Source organism: Perca flavescens, chromosome 17, assembly GCF_004354835.1.
Source record: "Perca flavescens isolate YP-PL-M2 chromosome 17, PFLA_1.0, whole genome shotgun sequence".
NCBI classification, from domain to species: domain Eukaryota; kingdom Metazoa; phylum Chordata; class Actinopteri; order Perciformes; family Percidae; genus Perca; species Perca flavescens.
The window spans coordinates 21287273-21310560 of NC_041347.1; the positions used below are offsets into that span (position 1 = coordinate 21287273).

General features: G+C 39.6%; 1 protein-coding gene across 2 annotated transcripts in view; it reads left to right on the forward strand.

The window, feature by feature from the left end:
• The window catches only part of adam12b (ADAM metallopeptidase domain 12b), a 104003-nt gene that overhangs the window by 12102 nt on the left and 68613 nt on the right, over positions 1 to 23288 (forward strand). For both annotated transcript variants that reach the window (XM_028603889.1, XM_028603888.1), the window contains 2 exons: positions 9883 to 10004; positions 12773 to 12846. In XM_028603889.1, coding sequence (XP_028459690.1) covers positions 9883 to 10004; positions 12773 to 12846 — 196 coding nt within the window. The remainder of the gene's footprint in view (positions 1 to 9882; positions 10005 to 12772; positions 12847 to 23288) is intronic.

Genomic DNA, 23288 nt, shown 5'->3' on the forward strand with positions numbered 1-23288 from the left:
CAGGTCTCATGTTTCAGACACTGCAATGTTATACATTGTCTGCTTGTCTGAGACTTTTATGCTATAAATCAACTATATAAAGCTCAAATATGGGCCGTTTTACGAAAATTGATGGCTAATTGCAAATTTGGTAAGACGTGTCGGACTTCAGGAGCTCCACACAGTCTGACGAGAAAGCGTCAGCCTGCTGCTCCATACCCAATGCAAAGTCACGGTTTCTGGGTTACTGAACTACCGGGGCTCGGGGCTTAACTATAGTATATTTTTACAGTTTGAATTTCGTCACAGCATGTATATCACAGCTACCCTAAGATCTTACAAAGCTAACACTGTTGTCCAATTTCAATTTAAGGCATTTTTGTGAATTTGAGGGGTCTCGTTAGGAGGAGCTGCTAGCTAGGCTATGTGTCCCATTTAATCCTATGGGAAAAGATCACCGCTACACTTTCGGCATAACTATTGTATATTTACACTTTGAATTTTGTCACGACATGTATATCACAGTTACCCTAAGGTCTTACAAAGCTTAGCTAACAATTTCCAATTTAAATTTAATGCATTTTTGTGAATTCAGAGGTCTCGTTAGGAGGAGGCTAGCTAGCTCTCATTGATCAAGCTCCATCCAAGGGGGTAAGCTTCGCTTCAGAACGCGAACCTCCGATGGCGCCATTTTGTTGCTACAAAGCGATCACCTCTTGTTAGCATTACACTGACCGCCATTTTTTTTTTACGTCACTTGACTGCGAATAACTTTACATCTGAAGCGTTTAAAGACTCTATTTGTCCATTGTTTATTTCTAAAGAAACACGACAATGTATAAAAGGCTCCATTACCTTGTACCTCACGTTATAGCTCCGTAGCAGACGTTTTTGTAAAAATAAGCTAACGATTGTGTCATAACCAAGTGACTTACTGTCGCACAGTAGAGGAATTACCGTATAGTACAGGAGAAGCTCGCAGGCAGTTTTGACTTACATTAGCTGTTTAGGTTTAATTACTAATGTTAACTAGCATGTTAGTTAGCAATAATTAGCCTGTGCTTATGTTATCTCCTTAAATATACCTACACTCTCCGTCTCTGTAAGATTGGAAATGATTGAGATTTCTCTTGTCACAGCTACCAGAAGACTTACAACTTTCAGACACGTTGCTCACGTCACATTTACGTTGTCTCTGTCAGTTGGAGGCTGCGCAGTAAAGCAAGAGATCACCGGAAAAGTGCTTCTAATAGCCTTCACTGGTCTCCGTCCAGAGCAACGGGGTCTATTGGTCCATTATATACTGTCTATGGCTCCATCCAGCTCACTTGCGGACAACAGGTCCGATCGTTTGTTTAAATAACTCAACACACATATCCATTATAAGATTAATTGGAACCTGTGGTAAGAGATTGCGGGTGTAACAAGCTTGCTGACCGCGCTCTCACTCACACACACCGGCCATTTAGCAGGAAGCAGGGGCGGATCTAGAAAAATATATGTGGGGTGGCGAGAGGGGGGCAGGAATTTTTGAGGGGTGGCAACATATGGCAGACGTATATATACTGAATTTAATCACAGTTTGATGAGAAATAGTATGTACACACTACAAAAGGGCACAGACTGCCATTTACAAACTCATATAGACTAACTTAATCTCATGCAATCAATGTCTTGCATGTGAGGTTTCATGTGAAACAGTTAATATTAGGAATAAGTGACCATACAATGTGATCTCACTTAATAGGAGATAGAAGTATGATAGAAGTAAGGGGCATTATCACAGGAAAGGCATTAAGGTAAGACACAGGTGATGAGTGGCAGATGTGTGAGAGGGGAAGCAAACAGTTTTTGACTGTGTCAGAGAGGCAGTGTTGCAAGCAGCTTTTGTACAAGAAGAAACTATACAAAGAAAAACTTACCTATGAAGATCTATGGACTGAGTTGTACTAAAGTGAGCATAAATGCACTGTGGAAATAAATGGGTCACGGCACTCAAACAAGGTACTGGCCATCGCTTTTATTGTTTACTCAGAACACACATTCTCCCCATTTGTCCCTAACAATTTTTTGACAGATGAGGTCTTTACTGAAAAAGTGATGAGAAATACAGTACAGTATATATAATATTCACAGCAGTTAGGGCGACATGAAAGGGACATTTCATGCATGTAAATATGAGCTGCTGTATCAACAAATCAACAAAAAGGCTCACAGAGTTACAAAGGGTATGTTACATCAAAATCTCCACAAACCTGAAAAGAAGTCCTATAAATAAAAATACATTTTGCTCATAGTCTGAAAAAGTACAAAAACATTTCCTCAAAAGAGTCTTGACTACGGTACTGGACCAGTGTCTCTTTAAGTGCTTCAATAAGTTCAACAGCCTTACCATAGTCCACTGTTTTAGACTGGAACATGTCTGATAAAAAATTGGAGTCACTCAGGACCTTTCTGAACAGAAAAAGAGATCCAGCAAAATTCAGATCAATTTGAGCCAATATCCCTCTTGCTTCTACAGCTCTTTGTGGATGGTTCTCAGATTTCTTCAAGCACCTGTACTATTGCAGGCAACCTGTCCATAACATTGCAACATGCTATGTGCCTACAGGCCCAACATGTATCACTTAGCTGTTGGAGTTCCCACTGCACTTCCAGCCATTTGTTATGTACATAAGACCCAGACATGAATACATACAGTCATTCCAATAATGAGAAGAAGTTTCCTGCATCTGCCACACTTTTTACAGCATCTATTATAACTAAGTTCAAGCAGTGTGCACTACAGTGAACATAGAAGGCATGTTTGGCCACTTTTTATTTTTGCTTGAACACCTGCATGTGCCCCGCGCATCACTTCTGCATCATCGTAGACCTGGCCTACAAGGTTTTTCTTGTACTCCAGCCCATGCTTCTCGAGGAAGAATATAATCTTGTCACTTAAGGCGGCAGCATCCATGTGTTTTGCCACCTCAAACTCCAGAAAGCTTTCATGAACCAGCCGTTGTAAAAATATCTCTTTAGCTTGTTGTTCAAGTCTTTTTTTAATGATGGGGTTATGGTTACCCAGCAGGTCTAACATAGACAGAAAAACACCTTTTTTTCTAAGTCGAGAAACTCCCTGTGACCTCGCTTTGGTATGTTTTATGTGGCTGTTAGAACTAAAATTTCAGCTAATGTTTTAATGTAGTATTGATTTTCAACCACCTGCTTCTTTTTTTGCTCATCCATTAGTCCAAACATTGAGGTATTTTTATCCATAATTTTCTTGTTCTCTGTCCATGCAAACATTGCATTTACATGGCCTTCAGATCTGGCATGAGAACAGAAACCACTGTCTTTCATTGTAGCCTTTTTCCAGTGATGATAACCCTGAAACCAGAGATTGGAGCATCGGGGAGGGAAAAATGCGTACAAGCAAAACAGTAAGCTGCATCTTTTGACTGCGAGTATTCTAACCAGGGATGAGATTTGTACCAGTCGCTGCGGAAGCATCTCCTGGCTCCTCCCTGGAGGGACTTGGGGAAACTCTCGCACATTAGTTGGTTACATCTAGAAGATGGAGGGGAGGAAAGATTCATACTGAATTACATCTAAACTAATTATATAATATTACCACTAGTAAAAACATAATCAATTAGGAACTGTCATTGATTAGTTATAACCATCAGACTGTGTTAACACACACTAACATCTTAGCCTGGGAGAGTATTTTTAGGTTCATTTGTTTCATTTGTTGTTCTTATTCATATGTAACTTAGTATACTATGCAGCAACAATTTCCATACCACGTGGACCAGCTCGACTGGAGATCGTTGGTGATGGCCCAGGCACTCCTTTCCCTTTCACTGTCTGAGCCCTGCACGTTATCTTGTCTCTTGCTTTCTCTCTCCTCATCTTGGTGATGCTCTCCCTCCATATCTTCACCGCTGTGGTGTTCTCCCACCTCCTCCTGCCTCTGGACGCCTTGGCCTTGTATTCTATCTCTGTCACGTTTCTGTTGCCCTTTTCTCTCCACCTCGTCTTCGTCTTCTCTCTCTCCTTCCACCGCTTTTCTCTCTCCTTCCACCTCATCTTCTCCATCTACCTTTCTCAGTTGTTCATTTTCTATTTCTCTCGCCTTTCTCTTTGGTGAGAAAAAACTACATATGCTACCTTTCCTCTTCATTTCTGTAAGATTCAAAGTAACTTGTAACAATGTACCTTGACAGACGTTGAATCAATATTAGCTATTTTTATCATCTCAAAATCAGCATCGCAGCTATGCTAGCCTTGTGCTTTCATTATAATTTAATTTCTTAAATTAATTCGTTTTTACATCTTTCCTCCTGTGTCTCCTTTCCTCGCGACTCCTGGCTCCCTCGCTTCACGCCACTCAGTTTTCCAAACAAATCAGTCTCTTGCCGCTCTGGCGTCATCTCATGCTACATTCACTGCAGTCGGATGCTATGCTCCTATGCTAAAAAAATCTATAAACCTAAAAAAAAAGGTTTTTTTCTTTTGCATGAACACACAGTATGTTGTACATAGTTTGTATGCAAACGTTATTTTAGGCTAATCAGATTGCAGGAGGTGGCTAAGGTCCCACTGTGATGTTCGCTCTCTCTCTTGTACTCCCTGAGCACCTTGCCTATAGATTACCACATGTCCTTCATCTGCCTGGTTTGACCTTCCTCACATTGTTTATTCTTTTTGTTCATCTCAAGAGAGGGACTCCATGATAACATTGCTGAGTGAGCAGAGACAGTATTGGGTGTAAATGAAAAGTAGGGTATTCTTTTTCTACTATAGACTAAAGGTAATGCAGATATAATGCTGCATATGTACATTTTCACATATTATTTATGCATATACAATTTCCTTGCTTTAACAGCCCCCCCAATAGTTGAGAAAAGTAGAATAAATTAATACAAGTATAAGTGATTATATATACTGTATATTCCAATTCAGAGGGCTACAACGCGATGACAAAACGATTATCTTGATGCATCGACAACATCATTAAAAATAAACAGATGAATTTACTTACATTATCTAGTTTAGTTTAGTAATACACAACTTGAATTTTATATATATATTGCATTTACATGTACTTACATTTACGTAAAAAATTTTTTTTAAACGTGGCTCATTGGCTATAATTCTTTTTTACTTATATTGTCAATAAGAAAAAATTAATAATCAGTAATGCTCCATCATAATACTGACCTGTTGATAATTTCTGATCTGCAGCTTGCGCTCATTGATACAAGGCAGACACAACGGACTGATTAAAATGCGCCAGACCGTGACGCCAAGCGTCTATGTGACGAGCTGGGAATGAGAACAGGTTATACACATATGAAGGCACATTGTAGTGGGCTCAAGCACTTTGACCAAATGCTTTAATCCTGTATTCTCTATGACATTTGTTTATATTGTTGGCTGTGTCACTTCCCTGCTAAGTAAAGTGGACATCAGCTCCTGTTTGAATTTGCATTACCTACCGGATAGTTAGTAATACAGTTAATGCTCGAAGTGGAATCCTAAAACAGCAGAAAAGAATCACCCTTGTTAGATTATCAAAATCGAGTTAGCTTTAAAAGAGATCTGGTTTTTTGAGGCTATTTAAAAAGAGATTGGGGGAAATATGTTTTTGGCTGCCAAACAGAGTTGTATTTTTTAGATTTATGACCCGCAGCTGATTTTCCCTTGTGTCCAATATGGAGATACAACTGTGGTTGGCTTAGCAATCAGGATACTCTCCAGAAAACATATGGGATTAACCCAGTTTTAGTTTGAATTTCAAAGGTTCCCAAAGAGGATAAAGCCCATGAGAATGATCATAAATGTAATATTTCTTTGCTGTTTGAAGGGAAGGCTTCTTTTTGGGGAGCAATGACGGAAACTTCCATCGTCCAGCTTGTACTGAGGCCTACACCCAACAACCTTGACAATGTCATATACGTTATGCCGCTCTTTTGCACACACTGTATACATGCACATTAATTCACACATTCAAGGGGTCAGTGTGTGTGGGCTACAATGTTTTTTTTAATGTTCGGAAACCAACAATCACGCTGCGAGTATGCAAAGGTGAGAAAGTATGCCGAATTTCAACTTTTCTTTCAAGCTCACCTTTGTATTTTCACATAACTATTTCCACTGCTTTTTACAGGAACAAACAAGTGCAACACCATGAATGCCTTTGAGGAAAGATTGTCCAAAAGTGTGCAATTCATTGAGTCTCGCCTTCTATGGCGGCAGTCTTTTCGCACGAAAATATGATATTCAGAACAACTATAAACACTTTGCCCTCTGATGTGATCTGATGTTCTACAAACCAATTATTTTTTAGCATACCTCTGCTTTAGTGTCCTTTCTGCATTGGTATATATATATATATATATATGTATATGTATATATATATATATATATATATATATGTATACAGTGGGGGAAATAAGTATTTGACCCCTTGCTGATTTTGCAGGTTTGCCCACTTACAAAGAATGCAAAAATCTACAATTGTAATCATATGTACATTCTAACAGTGAAAGACAGAATCCCAAAGAAAATTCCAGAAAATCACATCATATGAATTTATTAAAATTGATAACCATCTGATGAGGAAAAACAAGTATTTGACCCCCTAGACAAACAGCAAGTATTCTGGCTCCTATAAGCCAGTTAGTCTTTCTTTAAGACACAGCCCCGATCCGAACCAATTATCTACATCAAATACACCTGCCTCACCTCGTTACCTGTATAAAAGACACCAGCATCCAACATCACCACCATGGGCAAGACCAAAGAGCTTTCTACGGACATCAGGGACAAGATTGTTGATCTGCACAAGGCTGGGATGGGCTACAAGAGAATCGGAAAGCAACTTGGAGAGAAAAGATCAACTGTCGGTGCAGTTATCAGGAAATGGAAGAAGCACCACACCACCGCCAACCTCCCTCGGTCTGGGCCTCCACACAAGATCTTGCCTCGTGGGGTGTCCTTGATCATGCGAACGGTGAGGAATCATCCCAAAACCACAAGGGGGGAACTGATGAATCAACTGAAGGCAGCTGGGACCACAGTTACAAAAGAAACGGTTGGTAACACACTACGCCGTCATGGATTGAAATCCTGCAGCGCACGCAAGGTCCCCCTGCTCAAGAAGAAACATGTACAGGCCCGCATGAAGTTCGCCATTCACCACCTGGACGACTCAGAAGAGGCCTGGAAGAAGGTGATGTGGTCAGATGAGACCAAAATAGAACTTTTTGGCCTCAACTCAACTTGTCGTGTTTGGAGGGCAAAGAACACCGAGTACAACCCAAAGAACACCATCCCCACTGTCAAGCATGGTGGTGGCAACATCATGCTTTGGGGGTGCTTTTCAGCCAAGGGGACGGGACAACTCCATCGTATTGAGGGGAGGATGGACGGGGCCATGTATCGTGGAATTCTGGACCGACATCTCCTTCCCTCAGTGAGAGAGCTGAAGATGGGTCGAGGATGGGTGTTTCAGCACGACAACGACCCTAAGCACACCGCCAAAGCAACAAAAGAGTGGCTGAAGAAGAAGCACATCAAGGTTCTGGAGTGGCCTAGCCAGTCTCCAGACCTGAATCCGATTGAAAATCTTTGGAGGGAGCTTAAAATTTGAGTTGCCAGGCGACAACCTCGGAACCTGAATGATTTGGAGGCCAACATCCCTGCCGAAATGTGCACAAACCTTGTCACCAACTATAAAAACCGTTTGACATCTGTGCTGGCCAATAATGGCTTTTCTACAAAATATTAACATGCTGTTTGTCCAGGGGGTCAAATACTTGTTTTTCCTCATCAGATGGTTATCAATTTTAATAAATTCATATGATGTGATTTTCTGGAATTTTCTTTGGGATTCTGTCTTTCACTGTTAGAATGTACATATGATTAAAATTGTAGATTTTTGCATTCTTTGTAAGTGGGCAAACCTGCAAAATCAGCAAGGGGTCAAATACTTATTTCCCCCACTGTATATATGTATATGTATATATATATATATGTATATATGTATATATATATGTGTATATTTATATATACATATATATGTATATATATGTATATGTATATATATGTATATGTGTATATATATATGTATATGTATATATATATATATGTATATATATATATATGTATATGTATATACATATATATATATATATATATATATATATATATATATATATATATATATATATATATATATATATATATATATATATATATATATATATATATATATTAACACAAACTCATTCAGTATTTGAGAGGTCGAAATGAATTGCGAGGGACATCAGTGGAAGTGTGAAGTCTTTTATTAACAAGACGTCTGCTTGACTTTCCCTTTATAGCTCCTTTTTATTGGCACTCTAGCCACAGCCTGTGGTCTCAGTCATGCTGCTCCATCTGTCTAACGTGGTTTTCATGCACCACTAAAACCAACAAACTACAATCGGCACATGTTTAAATACCCCATTAAATATAGGGGGTCCCTTTTATTCCCTTGTTAGCTTATTACGCACTATGGATAAATGGAGAGTCTGGGCCACACTGAGAGCACAGGGCAACTGCTGTCACAGACTGTTTGAAGTTGTAAGAAATGCAGTTGTGGTGGCACAGGAGTCTCTGAATTGTGTCTTCAAAGAAAAGAAACATCAGACTTTTAAGAGACATAGTGCTTATTAAAAAAGACATCTCCAGCCGTTAGGAGAGAGGGAGGAAGAATAAACAAAATATGTAAGACTGTAGTATCGCTGCTCAGTGTGCTACTGAACTCTTGTTGTACTCTGCGTGACTCTACACATGCAATACAGACAAACCAATGCTTTATGTGCGTTATCTCAAGGGATTAAGGAATAGGCCTAGACCTAAGACATACAGTAAATAGAGACACAGCACGCTCTCTCAGTCTTCCTTTGGTGATAGCAGGAGTGTAAAACCTCAAACAACCTCTCCACTCCCCTTTAACACTCCCTCTCTACTTCATCTCTACAGCTCCTCTCTGGGTTTGTAACATTTATTGGGCTTCACAGGAAGCCTGCTGGGCCTGCTACAATTCAGACATGCTCAGTAAGGCCGTAGGGACAGCCTCTGTTGTCTGTGGGAGAAGAGGGAGGAGAGCTTGAGAGACACACTGAGAGAGCAGAGGGAATTGTGACTGATTTCCACATTCTGCTTGAAGCCACTGATCCGGTTTATTATATTTCATCCTATGCTATACATCCCATTTTGTTTGCCTCCCAAATGAGCAGTCTTTTAATCGCTAAGTAGCATAATTGGCTTCTAACTTTGTTAATTTCACTTCAGTAGGAGTTTAAAAAAGGAGTAAAATTATATGTTAGAGAAAGTGAAAAACAGGAGGAAAATAAGAAAAGCAGTGCTCGTGCAGTGCTAGTTTCTGTTCTTATATCAAGTGAAAGAGGAAAAGATAAATAAGAAGTGGAAAGGACAATTTCATCTTGCCAGTATTTTTTTTTAAAACTCCATTCCTATCTGGAGATATCGTAAAGGCTGAGTTCCTCATAAACTGTGTGAGAGCATCTTTTATTGATGCTCTGTCTGTGGCACTGGTCTGATTGCAGAGGCCCTTTGGGGGACAGCACATTTCCTCACAGGAACAAGAGTGAGCTTTTACTCTTTCTCAGCAGCGCAGCCCTTAGTAAAGCTGTGCTATGTGGCTGAGGCTTCCCTGCCGTTGCAGTGCTTTTTTTTCCTGAGCTTGAATTAGGCTGTTGAGGATATTACAGAGCAGTTTTAACCTCTATCGCTGACCCCTTTGTCTGCATGCCAATTTAACAAAATCTACCATATAAGCATCTGTTATAGTGTTATCTGTTTGTAGTTTGATGTTTAATATCTGTTCTGATGTTCTTTCTACAGGAAGTAGTCCAGACAAGGCTAAACAGCGAGGGGATGCAACCGAACCAGAACGCTATGAGATCACAGTACCTCTGCTGCTGAAGGGCAAGGAGCGCAGACCTTTCTCCCAGCTCACGGCCGGGGTAAATACTCACAAGGCCACCAAGCAGCACTAGCTTAATGCTAATTAGCTTGCTCAGACACCAGCCTAGCTGATGCCAGTGTGATTTCAAGGGCTCAGCCAAGTACAGATGTCTGGCTTTTTGTTTGACATAACCACAGTATATGACTTCTTCCCCTGTTGCCTCTTTCCCCACTTGCTTGATTTTCTTTAGTAGAAAGTCCCTTCCTTAGCTCTGTTCATCCTCTGTCGGTTCCCTGTTGTGGTCTCTCTCCTCGCTAGCTCCCTCTCCTTTGTTTGTTGAATATGAGTTTACCCCGTAGGCAATACATACTGTAAAATTATTCCTTTCAACAGTTTTACTAGTCAGCAGTGCACAAACCTGAAGCTGTGAGTAAGGTTTGACAGCTTGAAGCAGCCTTGTAACACCTTGTAGATGTTGTCATTTCTTTCCTGCACCATAAGATACGTATATGCTAGATTAAAAGATGCATACATACATACATTCTGTATGTACAGTCAAATCTTGTGTTGTGTTCTCAGGCAGGGAAAATCAGTCTGTTCCACCTACGGTAGTACAGCTGGAAAAAAGCAAATGATTGAAATTCAGCATCCCCCACCACAACTTAAGGAAACTTTTACAGAGGAGGGAAATACGTAGGTGTTGAGAACTCCCTGAGCAATCAAACATTTTTTCATGGTGCGGGGTAGTCACCATCTGAGAGAGGATGTTTTTTTTCAGCCTCATGCTCCTCTCTCAGAGTCAGTCAGTAAAGAGGGGCAGTGAAGTTAATTACATGAATTGTAATACACGTCACATTGGCATAAAGGAAAATGGTACTTTTAGCTTTATGGAATTAATTATTCATCACATTTTCAACTACATCAGATATGTTAACCACCAGCTACTGCTGACGTAAAACATTTTTATTGAGGATATGCAGTGGTTTTAGGCTATCTACAAGCTGACCCTTTCCAAATTAAACTGACTTCTAGGGCAGCTGGTGATTGTCTTAGCTGAGATTGCACTAAGACTTAAACCTCCCCGGATAACAGATTGATATAGCCGCTCCTTGTGCCAATAGAAGGTTATGAAGTAGTCGTAAAGTATTGCAGAGTCATTACTTACAGTGACTCACACACACACACACACACACACACACACACACACACACACACAAACACACATACTTGCAGCCACACTAACACACAAACATAGACACACTGACTTTCAGACAGAGCTGCAGAACAACTGGCTAAGAATTAGCCTGCAGGCATCGGTCAGCAGACCTGAGAAATGTCACTGTGAAAGAGGACAGAGTACATCCGAAATATCAAACAATGATACAAAAATCTATGTCTCTTCCTCACTATGCACATGTCTGGCATTTTTTGTCTCCCTGCTAGCTAGGATACATGAATCCTTTTTTAAAATTTTCATGTCTTTCTTTCATGCTGTAAGTATGGTCTGGAGCCTCAGGCATGAATACACTTTGCCGCTGTCCTGCTAGAAGGGCACTTCTTCACTCATAACTAACTGTTTTCTGTAAAGCATTAAATCATCTTAGAGCTGTTTTGTTGTTTGATTTAGGATTAAATCTCAAACTGACATATAACATTGTGAGTGAAATCTCCTACATCACCTTCTTGTCATGGGTTTTTGCAGTAGCAGTAGCATTGAAATATTCACATAGTATGGTCATTACAGATGCTACTGTACTGAAATACTGTTTTTTTGCCAAAGAAACTTCACAACAATATTGAGATGCCTGATGAATACTGGACTCATGTTCTAGGTTAGGTAAGAAGTGCTGTCCATATCCAGTATTAAGCATTTTTGCAGATAATGTCCTCTTCGGTACCAACAATTTACAATAGAAAATGCAATTTCATCAGCTTTTTTTCCATCATTTCATTAACAACCTTAATCTGATTTCATGCTGCACGCAGCATAAGTAGTTTTCCACACAACAACAGGGCACCATATATATGGTCACCTTGCTGAGGATTTGAAGGTGTGCAGACTGTCTCTTCATGTAACAGCTCACTGTAGCTGCTCCTTCTCTTGCAAAAATTAAATATGATCTGCTATCAAAACATACCAAAAATGACAGTAGAAGCATCTTTGATGAACGATCGCGGTTAGGGCTAACTGTAATGACAAATAAATTATGTTTCCTGTAGCTTCTCTACAATAAAAGCCACCCTATGTTTTGGCAGTTGAATACTTTTAAAGTAAAGCACTGATGCTGCGGTGTAAAGAGAGTAAACCATAAACAGGGAGGCTGCTTTCAATTAGTTAAAATGAACATGCATATTTGCATTGCTTCCTGTGAATCACTTGTGTATAGGTGGTTTAGTAGGCAGTTTGAATGGTGGACTAACAGTGAAAACTACTACATAGAAAGGTGATCATTAAATACATTGATTGGCTCTTTCAGAAATGTCAACAATATACAGTATAGCAGTGAAAATGGGACTTAATTTCATGAACAACGTAACAATTATAATTTACTTACTTAGTATGAATAGAAAACTGAAGTTTGAAGCTTGGTTAAATTAAAACTAGACCAATGTACCTACTTTTGGGTCATGCACAGACTTGGGAAGTGTAGGATGTGGAAGCTTTCTTCCTGTTCCTCTAGCACTATGTGCCTTTCCACATCCTGCCTTGTATACAGCCTGTGTGTCAAACTAAAAGGTGAAGCTTCACACAAATGCTGATCCACAGGCAGGATGGGTGAGATCCGGGCGCCACCTTAACACTGCCGTCATCTTTTTGTCTTTCAGAGTTATCCTCCGTCACTCCAGCTGCTGGTACGTGCAGAAGGTGAACAGTTGATCCTGTTGCTGGAAAAAAATGAGTGAGTTTTCCTCTGATTTATTCAAGTTCTCTTTCCATACTAGCACCAGGACAGTGGACACTAGATATTTCTTATGTTAATCAAACACAGAGCCAATAGATAAACCCACGCTCACCGCTATGGCTGGCTGGAGTTACAGTATATATGCAAGAGGAGGATAAGTTGTATGGGTCTGGACTACAATATATTGTATTTAAGGAGGGAGAAATATGTCCCCTAGTGATTGGACTCTTTTATGGTTCAGTGTCTCTGAAGGGCCCAGAGATGAAAGCTGATAAAGAATAAGGAAGAGGAGAGCTCTAAGGACTTGCTTGTTCTCCTCTGCTTTGCTTTCCCTTTCCTCTCATCACTCCACTCCCTTCCAGACTGCAGAAAATAACACAGTGAACTGTGAAACAAGGGGTGGGAATCATTTGGACTTCATAAATATGTAGATACACAAACATTTTCACAAACAAACTGTTTCATATAAAGAGGAAAGATTGCTTTAAAGCCAGAATAAATAGTGCCAGGTTACATATCCGGGGCCATTTAAAATCGTACAAGAATGATGGCATCACTGTCTTTGGTCTTGTTCCTGCCAAAGTTTCTTATTCAGAGAGGGTGGAAAATATTTTCCCCTGCTGCTTTGGAATACAGATATTGACACTGGAATAATGGACTTGGTTCATTACTGGTCAGACCTCTATCATTAATAACACAAGAGCCAACACAAATCGGACTGCTGAGATTTTCTGGCTGCTTCCCCTTTTCAAACTGCAGAACCTTAGTGGGAGTTGGGAAATGAAAATGAACGTTGTTGACTTCTAGAAGTGAAATTACTGATTTCTGTTTCTCTTTTTTATCCAACATATAACAGCCAACAACTCTGAAATATTGCAACTCTGAAACCACTATTAGAAAGATTTAAAAAGGCTATTTCAATAAGCTGTCTATTATTTTAGCGGATAATAACTTTATAAACACCCCTCCCACCGCCTAACTGTATTTCCCCTCACCAAAAGCTTGAGGTACCCTGCCATGCCTCTCTAGCACATTTCCAATTTTTTGCCAAACAAACATAAAATAATCCTATAAATATATTGCCCTTTTCCAGAAATGCCATTCTCTCTTGAAAAACTCTGTCCCGACTGAACCTTCCGTTCCCCGCTCTCCATTTGACCTCTAGTGACCTCAGCATCAGCTGTGAGTCATCCGTCACCATCCTGAGGCCCCGGAGCATGCTGCCATTCCCATCCGGCCTGTCTGTCTGTCAGGCCAGATGTGTCCTCTGATATCGCGTCACCAGTTTAGCCAACTCAGAGCAGGTGTTCTCTGACCTCTATGTGGTTCAGTTTTGTCGAGACTGTGACCATTCAGTCTGGGGGCAGAAGGAAAGATGAGGGTGCATAAAAGGAAAATGCAAACGAGCTAGCTACGCTTTGGAATTTTTCTGAATAATTTACAGTAATGTTTTCCAAGCTGGCAACACTCAGTCCTGCTCGGATATGCATTTTTCATACATTCAACATATGCACATTGCACAGTCCAAGTATTGTTACAGTAGTTGAACCAATCTGGTGTTGCTGAGATATGCTAGACTTTTGACAATTGCTCACCATTAATAAAAATGGTTCCTTGTAGTGTTTGAATCACAGTTTAACTGACTCTAAGCAGATAACACTCTCTACTGTTCTGCTTTTACAGACGTGAACAGACAGTTGCCTTGTTCATGGATTTACAGCAGTGTGTCGCTGCAGTTCATGGCGGTCCACTGCTGCAGAATGAAAATACGGGAAACCCAATGGTTATTTTTGGAATACAATTATCAATTATAGGGGAAACACTGCTATGTTGATCCATTAAAGAATGTCTTGATTGGATACTGAACTTCATCATTAGTGTGAGATGTATCTACAGCCACAACAAAATCTCATCATATATGTGGAATATTTTAATTAAACCTTAAACCTCTTAGACAGTAACTACTCATTGTCACAAAGGCATTTGAATAGCGAAGCACTGTTCAGACCCTCAAAACCTTATTTTCAGTTCTAGTCCTGATCATGATATTTCTGAAAGGACATTAACAGGAATTATGTCCAACACATCTTCAATTTAATGTAATGGTCCAAAATAGCATCTAATATTTGAGTACTTAACTCAGTGGAAACATGGTATTTCTTTGATGAATCAGGTGAGGAACATAAAAGCAATACAGTATGGAAGTAAGTTAACTTTAATGCTACTTAAGGAGAACTGTGGTGAAAACATTGATGGTTTAGAAGTAAAAAATAATTGCAGAATCAAGGAAAAGGAACAAACAACCATTACGTTGTGGAAGCTCTGAATGCAAAGACCTCAAGATTTTAGTTAGTGATGCCTCTTTGTGCTGAGTTATGGCAAGTTTTTTCATCCTTTTTTGCTTGAATCTGCTGAGCCTGTGCAGTTTGCTCATTTGGCACCGCTACAGAGCACACCTGCTCCAAGGCCAGTGTGAAATGATCTCAGTCCTCACCAATATAAACACGCTACCAGATCCAATTAATAAACTGCTGTTTGTTAACCGCTTGGCCCTGTCCCAGAAAAACTTGGCAACAGCAAGACCAGTACAGATCTACTGAGGAGAGAAATCAGTGGGGGTCTACTGCGTGTGTGAGGGGAGTGTTTTCCTAGGTAGCATACAGCAAGACGTGTGTTTAAGAGAGCCAGAGTCTCTTTGTTTTAGTAGCCTACAGCTTCTAAATAAACACATAAGCTTGGATTTGATTTGATTCTTCTTGTTGGTAGCGACGACTTCTTTTGTGTCCTTGCTGGTCACTGTAAAATATAGTATAGACAGTGAGTGGACTGCTCCTGTATTTCACACAACCCCTAAAATTTTGTGTGTCAGTTTTACAAGTTATCACCAAAAGTGTATCACAATTATCAAGAAGAAGATCCCTGCAAACCTCAGTTACAAAATGTTCCTGTTTGTTCAGATTTAATGTTATTTTGCAGTCTTTGGTGGTTTTTGTCAGCTCTGTTCTTAAGCAGTACACAGTGATTTTGTCCCACATGCTAGTTAATTTCAAATTGGTAGCTTAACATGTTTAAAAAGAAGAACATTTTTGAAAAGTTTTCCCGTTACTCTTGTCATGTTTTTGTAGTTTTATAATGTAATATAATGTAAGGTCAATAGAAATGGCCATGTCATGTACAATATTTAAGGCATGGCGTGTTGTACAGTGCAACCAGAGCTGGACAGACATGCAGACTTGTGCCAGCAGCAGCTGCTTTGATGTATAACATTGATCAATGGCACAGTTGGCCAGCTTCAAATGATTAATGGTGGCCTTATGGGACATTCCACATTAGTCTTGATTAAAGACTTCAATAGCACTGTCTGGGGGACCAAGGTGCTCATGCGTGAGTGCGTGTGTGAGAGAGAAAGAAAAAAGTATCAAAGATGTACATCTTGGCCCACTTACTAAAGTTTTCTACATTTAATATCATAATTGCTCATTCTTAGGCCCAGTATTGTTTGAAATAGTTCAATACCAGTACTGATTTTTTTACCACTATGGCTACAATTGACAATTATGGGATAAAGGTAAATACTATAAAATTATTTAGTTTCACAAGTATAGCCACCATAAGCTACTTGTCATACCAGCCTAAGGCTGTAGTAAAACCTCTGAATGTATTGAATTAAGAAACAGTGTGTTTTATTGCTCATTAGTTTAACTTTTAATTTGTAAGAGGAAGAATGTGTTACTTCTTCTTTCAAAAGTAATATTGATTTGCTTTAATAAAAGAAGCCAAAGTACTCAAATGTTGTCTAAAAACAAACAATTCAATAACGGCCAAAACTTTGATCAAAACCAGAAACTATCTGATCAGTAGAAAAGCAAGATTATAAGTCTGATCAGACACTTGATGCTTGCTTTAAGTCAGTTTTCAGTTCTCTGTGCTATGGATGCATTTTAGTTAGTACCAAAAAAGCATCTATTCTATAGAGAATACAGTAACATTGAAATGCAAACTCAGCTCTTGAGAAAATAAATACATGAACAGAAACATTCTAATATTCTTACTGTGTCACCTGTGCTAGCATTGCTGGATGTAGTTTACGCTAAAGCATGTATGATATATTGTCATTGTGAGTGACTTCAATCCTTTTCCAAGAATGCTGTTTTTATTAAAATAAATTGTTCAGCTTTTCTTTTTAAACTGGATGTGTTCATAGTCTAACTAGCTCTTTACACAAGACCATGCGTTTCCTAGTGAGAACATTTCCTTTCATTCTTCTGTGGCCGGAAAGAAAAGAGGAAAAAGCCCCTTATGAAACACATGGCCACATCTAAAAATCATCATTATGTTTTTGACAGAAAAAAAAACAAAATCCCCATCCTCAAATATTTTTTTCTTTTTTTTATGGGAAAGAAGATGCACTCTATTTAAATAACACAGCTGACAATGCCAAGATCTCTCTCAATAGGTGATGCCACAGAGAATGTATAATATCACCCAGTCAATTCAATGATGAGGAACTCAGACCAAACACAGAGAGATCCCAGGTTTCCTTTGCACTTTAATTGGATCTGTCAAGAATATCAGATAAATTGAACTGCATGTGGCTCTTTCTTTCAGCAGCGCTGTTTATGTGGAAAAGAATTGGCTGCTTACTTTTCTAGCTGTCAACCCAATGCCTAATCGGGGTTGTAAAACGTACTTTTATGCGTGTAAATAGTCAGTAATGATGGCTTTCCATGCAGTCTATATAAAGCCGTGCTGACATAATGACCTGCATGAGGTCAGGGAATAGATGGATGCTGGATGTTGAGCAGCAGCAAACTTCACGAGTAACACTTTGACAGTCTACTTTTTCTTCTTCTGCCCCTCGCACCAACTCTTCCATCACTCCCACTTCCTCTGTTCCCACATGTCTGTGATCAAGTTGTTGTGATGATCTCTTCCTGTGACATGTCTCTCTGTCTATATCCAGGTTTTCTACCCCCCTTATCTATTGCTGTCTCCCCCTATCCCTTCCTCCCACGCTCTCCACATGCATGCTTGTGTTTTCACTGAGCAGCTTCTGTCACCATGCAACCTGAGACCCTGTCAAAGCCACCAGTGGAGAACGTTGGACCTCAGGCTGCTGTTTGGTGCCAACACATGTGTACTCAGACTTTGGTGCCAAGTCTCTGTGTGACTTTACTTTGGATGCCAAGGCGTTTTGTTCTGCCTGTCACAATCAATTCAAACATTATTACAAGGTTAAACACCAGTCACCTTCATGCAAGGGGTTTCTATTAGCTGTGTCACTGCACTTTGCTTCATTGTGTATGCCAATTACTCTATGATTTCCTGGTATGATACTGTATAGCAGAGAAAACTGATGTCCAGTCTACTTTATATCTGTGCACATATTTGAATGCAGTGCAAGAACATAATGCTACCTAGGCCGGTTGGCTTAGCTTAGCACAAAGACTGGAAATAAAGGGAAACAGTTAGCCTGGCTATGTCTACATAAAATCTGCCTACCAGCACATTATCATTAATTAACAGGTTATCTTGTTTGTTTAATCCATATACATTTGCTGTTTAGCAAGGGGTTATGTGCTATATCTATTATTATTATTTTCCAGAGGTATAAAATCCTTCCTCATAGTGTTATACACCGCTGTATGGTGTTTGAGTGTCTGATAAGCCTTTAAAGTAATTGATCTATCATTTAAATCGACCTTATCTGAATCTGGAATTTCGGTACCTGAAATATAAATCCCCACCAACCGTAAAACAAGAGTTTTATACAGGTTAATAGCAGTGGCTGGAAGTCCTTTAGCTGCTGCTGGCTTTTTGTCAGTATCAGGTTGAAAAACAAAATACATTGACAGTTAGACCTTCTCTTTTCATTTGTGCACATGTGTGTGCACATAGTGTACATGTGTGTACACTATCCTTAAATGCACATCTTGTCTAGAAAGATGAGATCTGGAGCACACGATTATAGTAAGAGTTTACACACATCCTGTCTGTTTAAATATTGATCCGATTGTGAATTTCACCTCTTTTTCCCCTGATGACATTGTAGTTGTAGTTTTTGTCAGGCTTAGAGCACACACTAATCACATTTTGCCTCCTGCCATCTTTAATTAGTTGGTCAAAGAGTTTGTGGATAATACAGAGCGTCCTTGGGGAAAGTTGCCAAGTCTTGAAGGACAAAAAGTAAGAGAGAGAGGGAGAGCAGTCTTAGGCGTTGCTTGGGGAAAAGATTAGAGTGGTAGTTTTTTGACCAGTGGGATCAGAGCCAAGCATCGGAGACAAACTAGCTCAAAGGCTCTCCCTAGGTTCACTTTGTCTCTGTGCTTCTATCCTTCCCTAAAAGTGTGATTGATTTACCAGATCAAGTGATCTCTGGGAAAGATAAGTGTTAAGCCAGTTTTTTTGACCAAACGATAGTTTAAGTTGATTTGGCCTTAAAGAAAATCACATACTGTACTTCTGACCTGTAATAAAGTGTCTGCATGTTGTTATTCACATAATTATGTGATTATGTAGCTTGAATCAACTTGTTTATTAGAATAGGTTTATTACAATATGTTACAACTACCTAAAACATTAGTTGGAGTGCAACAGATAAAGTCAATAATTTTAAGGAATAATAAGCCAAAATGATGTATGTGTTCCAGTTATTGTCATAATTTTACATTTAATTAAATGGTTAAATACATTAAATCACTAATGTAGTATGTCAGCATACCATCTATTTGTTCACTGCTCAATACATATTTTTAGGGGCCCTCAGCAGTACAGAGGATGGTGAGGGTGTTGTCAAAGCACTTTGTCAATATAGTCAAGTTGTGGCTCTCTCTCTCTCTCTCTCTCTCTCTCTCTCTCTCTCTCTCTCTCTCTCTCTCTCTCTCTCTGTGTGTGTATGTTCAATTCTCATTCAGTGACAAGAGTCGGGTTAATTAACCGGCTCTTCGGTCAGTTCGTCAACACTAGCAGAAATCAAGCTGAGTCTTCCTGTAGGCTTTCTATACTACGCTAGAATGGCTTGAAACAAGGTAACCAAGGCATTTTTTCCACAAAAAATGTTACAGAATCCATGGTAGAACTTCAGACATTACCACAAAGTAATGAAATACGTGTGGCAGGGAACCTTTAAACAAATGATCGGGGAAATAAACGACTCTTGTCCGCGAGTCTCCTGAGAGAGCTCCAGCCAGCTCACAGCGGGGTCTGTGAAGGGGGACAGGCCGACCGGCAAGCCAGCGACCCCGGCAGGCACCCGCTGGCTGTCATGTTAGACTGTGGAGCTTCTGAACTCTGACACCGTCGCACCAATCAAGCATCAAGCCATCAATTTTCGTAAACTGGCCCATATATGAGCTCTGCATAGTTGATTTCTCGCATAAAAAGTCTCCGAAGTGAATTGAGTGATGAAATAGCAGATGAACAATGTAAAAGGTTCCATTTGTTTGCCACAATGGCAATCCGCGGTTGTTGTGATTGTTGCGGCACTTTGCATTATGGGATACAGTAGGTGAGATAGACTGGTCCGAGGCATACTGGAGAATTTCTCAGAATCAGTACGACATCCGGGTATTTTTGGCATACTGCAGATTTTGCTTTTGTTTGCATACTGCATACTATATGCTAAATTTTGGCCAAGTCAGTACAACACACACACACACACACACACACACACACACACACACACACACACACACACACACACACATACAGAGGTGTCCCAATTTATTAGCTAGATAGTGTGGGGCTACAGATGTTGATGGTGCATAATATTCATATTTAACCTCAGCATCATTTATCTGCATCAGCAGGAAACACTGATGTAAAAAAACCTGGACAATGTGGTAGATGAGAAATTACATTACACTCACTCTAAATAGATTTATCAAGATAATAAAATGCATGTGTTAGTACATTGTAATGCAGATTATGCATTTGCCTATGACAGGTTTAGAGTACAATTTGTCATCAAATTACAGTTCCAAGGCCAGGGAATCAGCCAGCAGTAGGGCTGGAACTAACATTTGGTCTAATAAATGTCAGGAAATGGTGAAAAGGTCCAAGAGGACGTCCTCAAATGTCTTGTTTAGTCCACAACTCAAAGATATTCCGTTTAATGACAGATGAGTAAGGAAACTAGACAATATTCACATTTAAGAAATTGGAATTAGAGAATTTCTAAAATGACTAGAAGCAATTAATCGATTATCAAAATAGTTGGCGATTAATATAATAGTTCACAACTAATTGATAAGTCTTTGCAGCTCTAGCCAGCAGTAGAGTGTATCAAAATCACTTTTCACACGCAAACCTCGCCATAAAAGCTTGATATAAAAGCTTTAATGACAAATTATCTTCAAAGTAGAAATTGCTTTGTGTGTGATTCAAATCCTCCTACATTATATCTCAGCATGGCACAGAGAATGGGTCATTTGTAGTGGACCCATGAGAAATAAGGACTGTTCTGCTTGAGACGGCACAGCTTAGCAGCTATTTCACACTCTCAGGGGTGTTTATCTGATATGGTTAATACCAATATCGCTCACCATGCTATCATCTCATACTGGTGATATAAAATACAGATTATAGGGATTATTGAGATTGCTGCTGATGCTGCTCCTCCTGATCTTACATTGCCCTTATCATGTATGTTCCTGATCCATTTTTTAGTTTACAGTCAGCCTCTCTAAACATAAACAACTAAACATTATAAACGCATATCGCCATGCATGTATAACATACTGTATGCACAGCAGCCTCTTGCAGAACTCTGCCAGATCACATATTGTAGGTTTCAGCACAATGTGACTAATGGCTTTATCAGTAAACGGACTGCTTAACTTGCATCAGTTCAGGTGTTTACATACAGCACATAAGCACACACACACACACACACACACACACACACACACACACACACACACACACACACACACACACACACACACACACACACACACACACACACACACACACACACACACACACAGAGAGAGGAAGTATGTGTTCACTGTAAATCCAGATGTGCTTTGGAAAACAAGGTAAAGAGGAAGTGCATCATATGACATCACTGATAGAGGGGAAGTTTTTGCTGTACTGGGTCCATGTTGAACTTGACAACACAGGGGAAGCAGCACAATTAATCCACAGGCTGTGTGTATAAACACAGAAGGCAGTAGGATTTTTTTTCTATAGACTAAAATACAGAGGCATACTGTTGCATATTTAGTTCTGAATCTGCAGATAAACAGATAAATGTATATTGAAAGTGATAAATATGTTATTTTTTGGACAGAAACAGGAAATCTACATGAAAACATGTATGATTCCCATTTACAATTGGGGAATGTGTATATGTTTAAACTGGTAAAGTATAGTAGTATTAAGGATATTTTTACAACTGGGGTTTAATCTTTGCAGTTTGGGTCATCATTTTGTTGTGCCCATATACAGAGGCTCAGTCCTTGACGCAGGGGCTATGGGTTCGGTTCCGACCTGCGGGCCTTTGCTGCTTGTCATTCCCCCCCTCTCTCCCCTTTGATGTCTAAAGCTGTCCTGTCATAATAAAGGCCTAAAATTGCCACAAAATAAATAAAAAAATTCAATGATGGCCAAACCTGCAAAAATAAGAACCCTGTTAGAATTATTCTTTAAGGTTACTTCACATCTGAATTTAAACTCTTGAAGGTCAGTGGCATTTTTTGTAATCCTTTTATAGGCCTTATTGAGAGGACACCGGTTTTATGTCATACTGTATGTATCCTGTGGTCAGCAGGTAAATAAATGAAGTACAGTTTTGTATTTTAGACTGCTCAAACTGGCCATAGCTATCAGAGAAATGTCAAGCCAAAAAAAAAAAAAAAAAAAAAAAAAGAATTAGGGGCTCTGATTAACTTAGAAGCACTTTGTTGTTTTACCAGCCGTAGCCCGTCCAGTAATTGATATCTCCCGCTCAATACCCAGCAGCCATGACAACTCACGTTATACCGCATCAGCATCAGTGACAGATTGCTCACCCTGATCCTCATGTTAAAATTATACATCAGTGCCAAGTGAAAGTTTCCATCTCCACCATGTTTGCAAAGTAATGGGGTGGAGAATGACAGATTGTATGCTATTATCTTATTTGAGAATCAGCGCAGCATCCACGAAAGTGTAAAAAGGGGTTTAATGACGTGAGACATTTTTTAAAAGGAGGGGAAGAATGCCATGTGCGGTCTGGGACTGGAGAGCTGATGTTCTGGGATGTGTGCAGTCAGTGAAGTGACGGCATGTTATATTAAAGCAGTTGTCTTGTGCAGCACAAGTGCTCCACACAGCTTGGAAGTTTAAAGTTGTCAGTGTGTCAACTTTTAGGATTTAAAAAAGGATGAGGGAGAGCGGGAGATGATTCATATTGATATGCACCAGTTATTTCTTGTGTTTTTTGCAGGAAGAAAGAA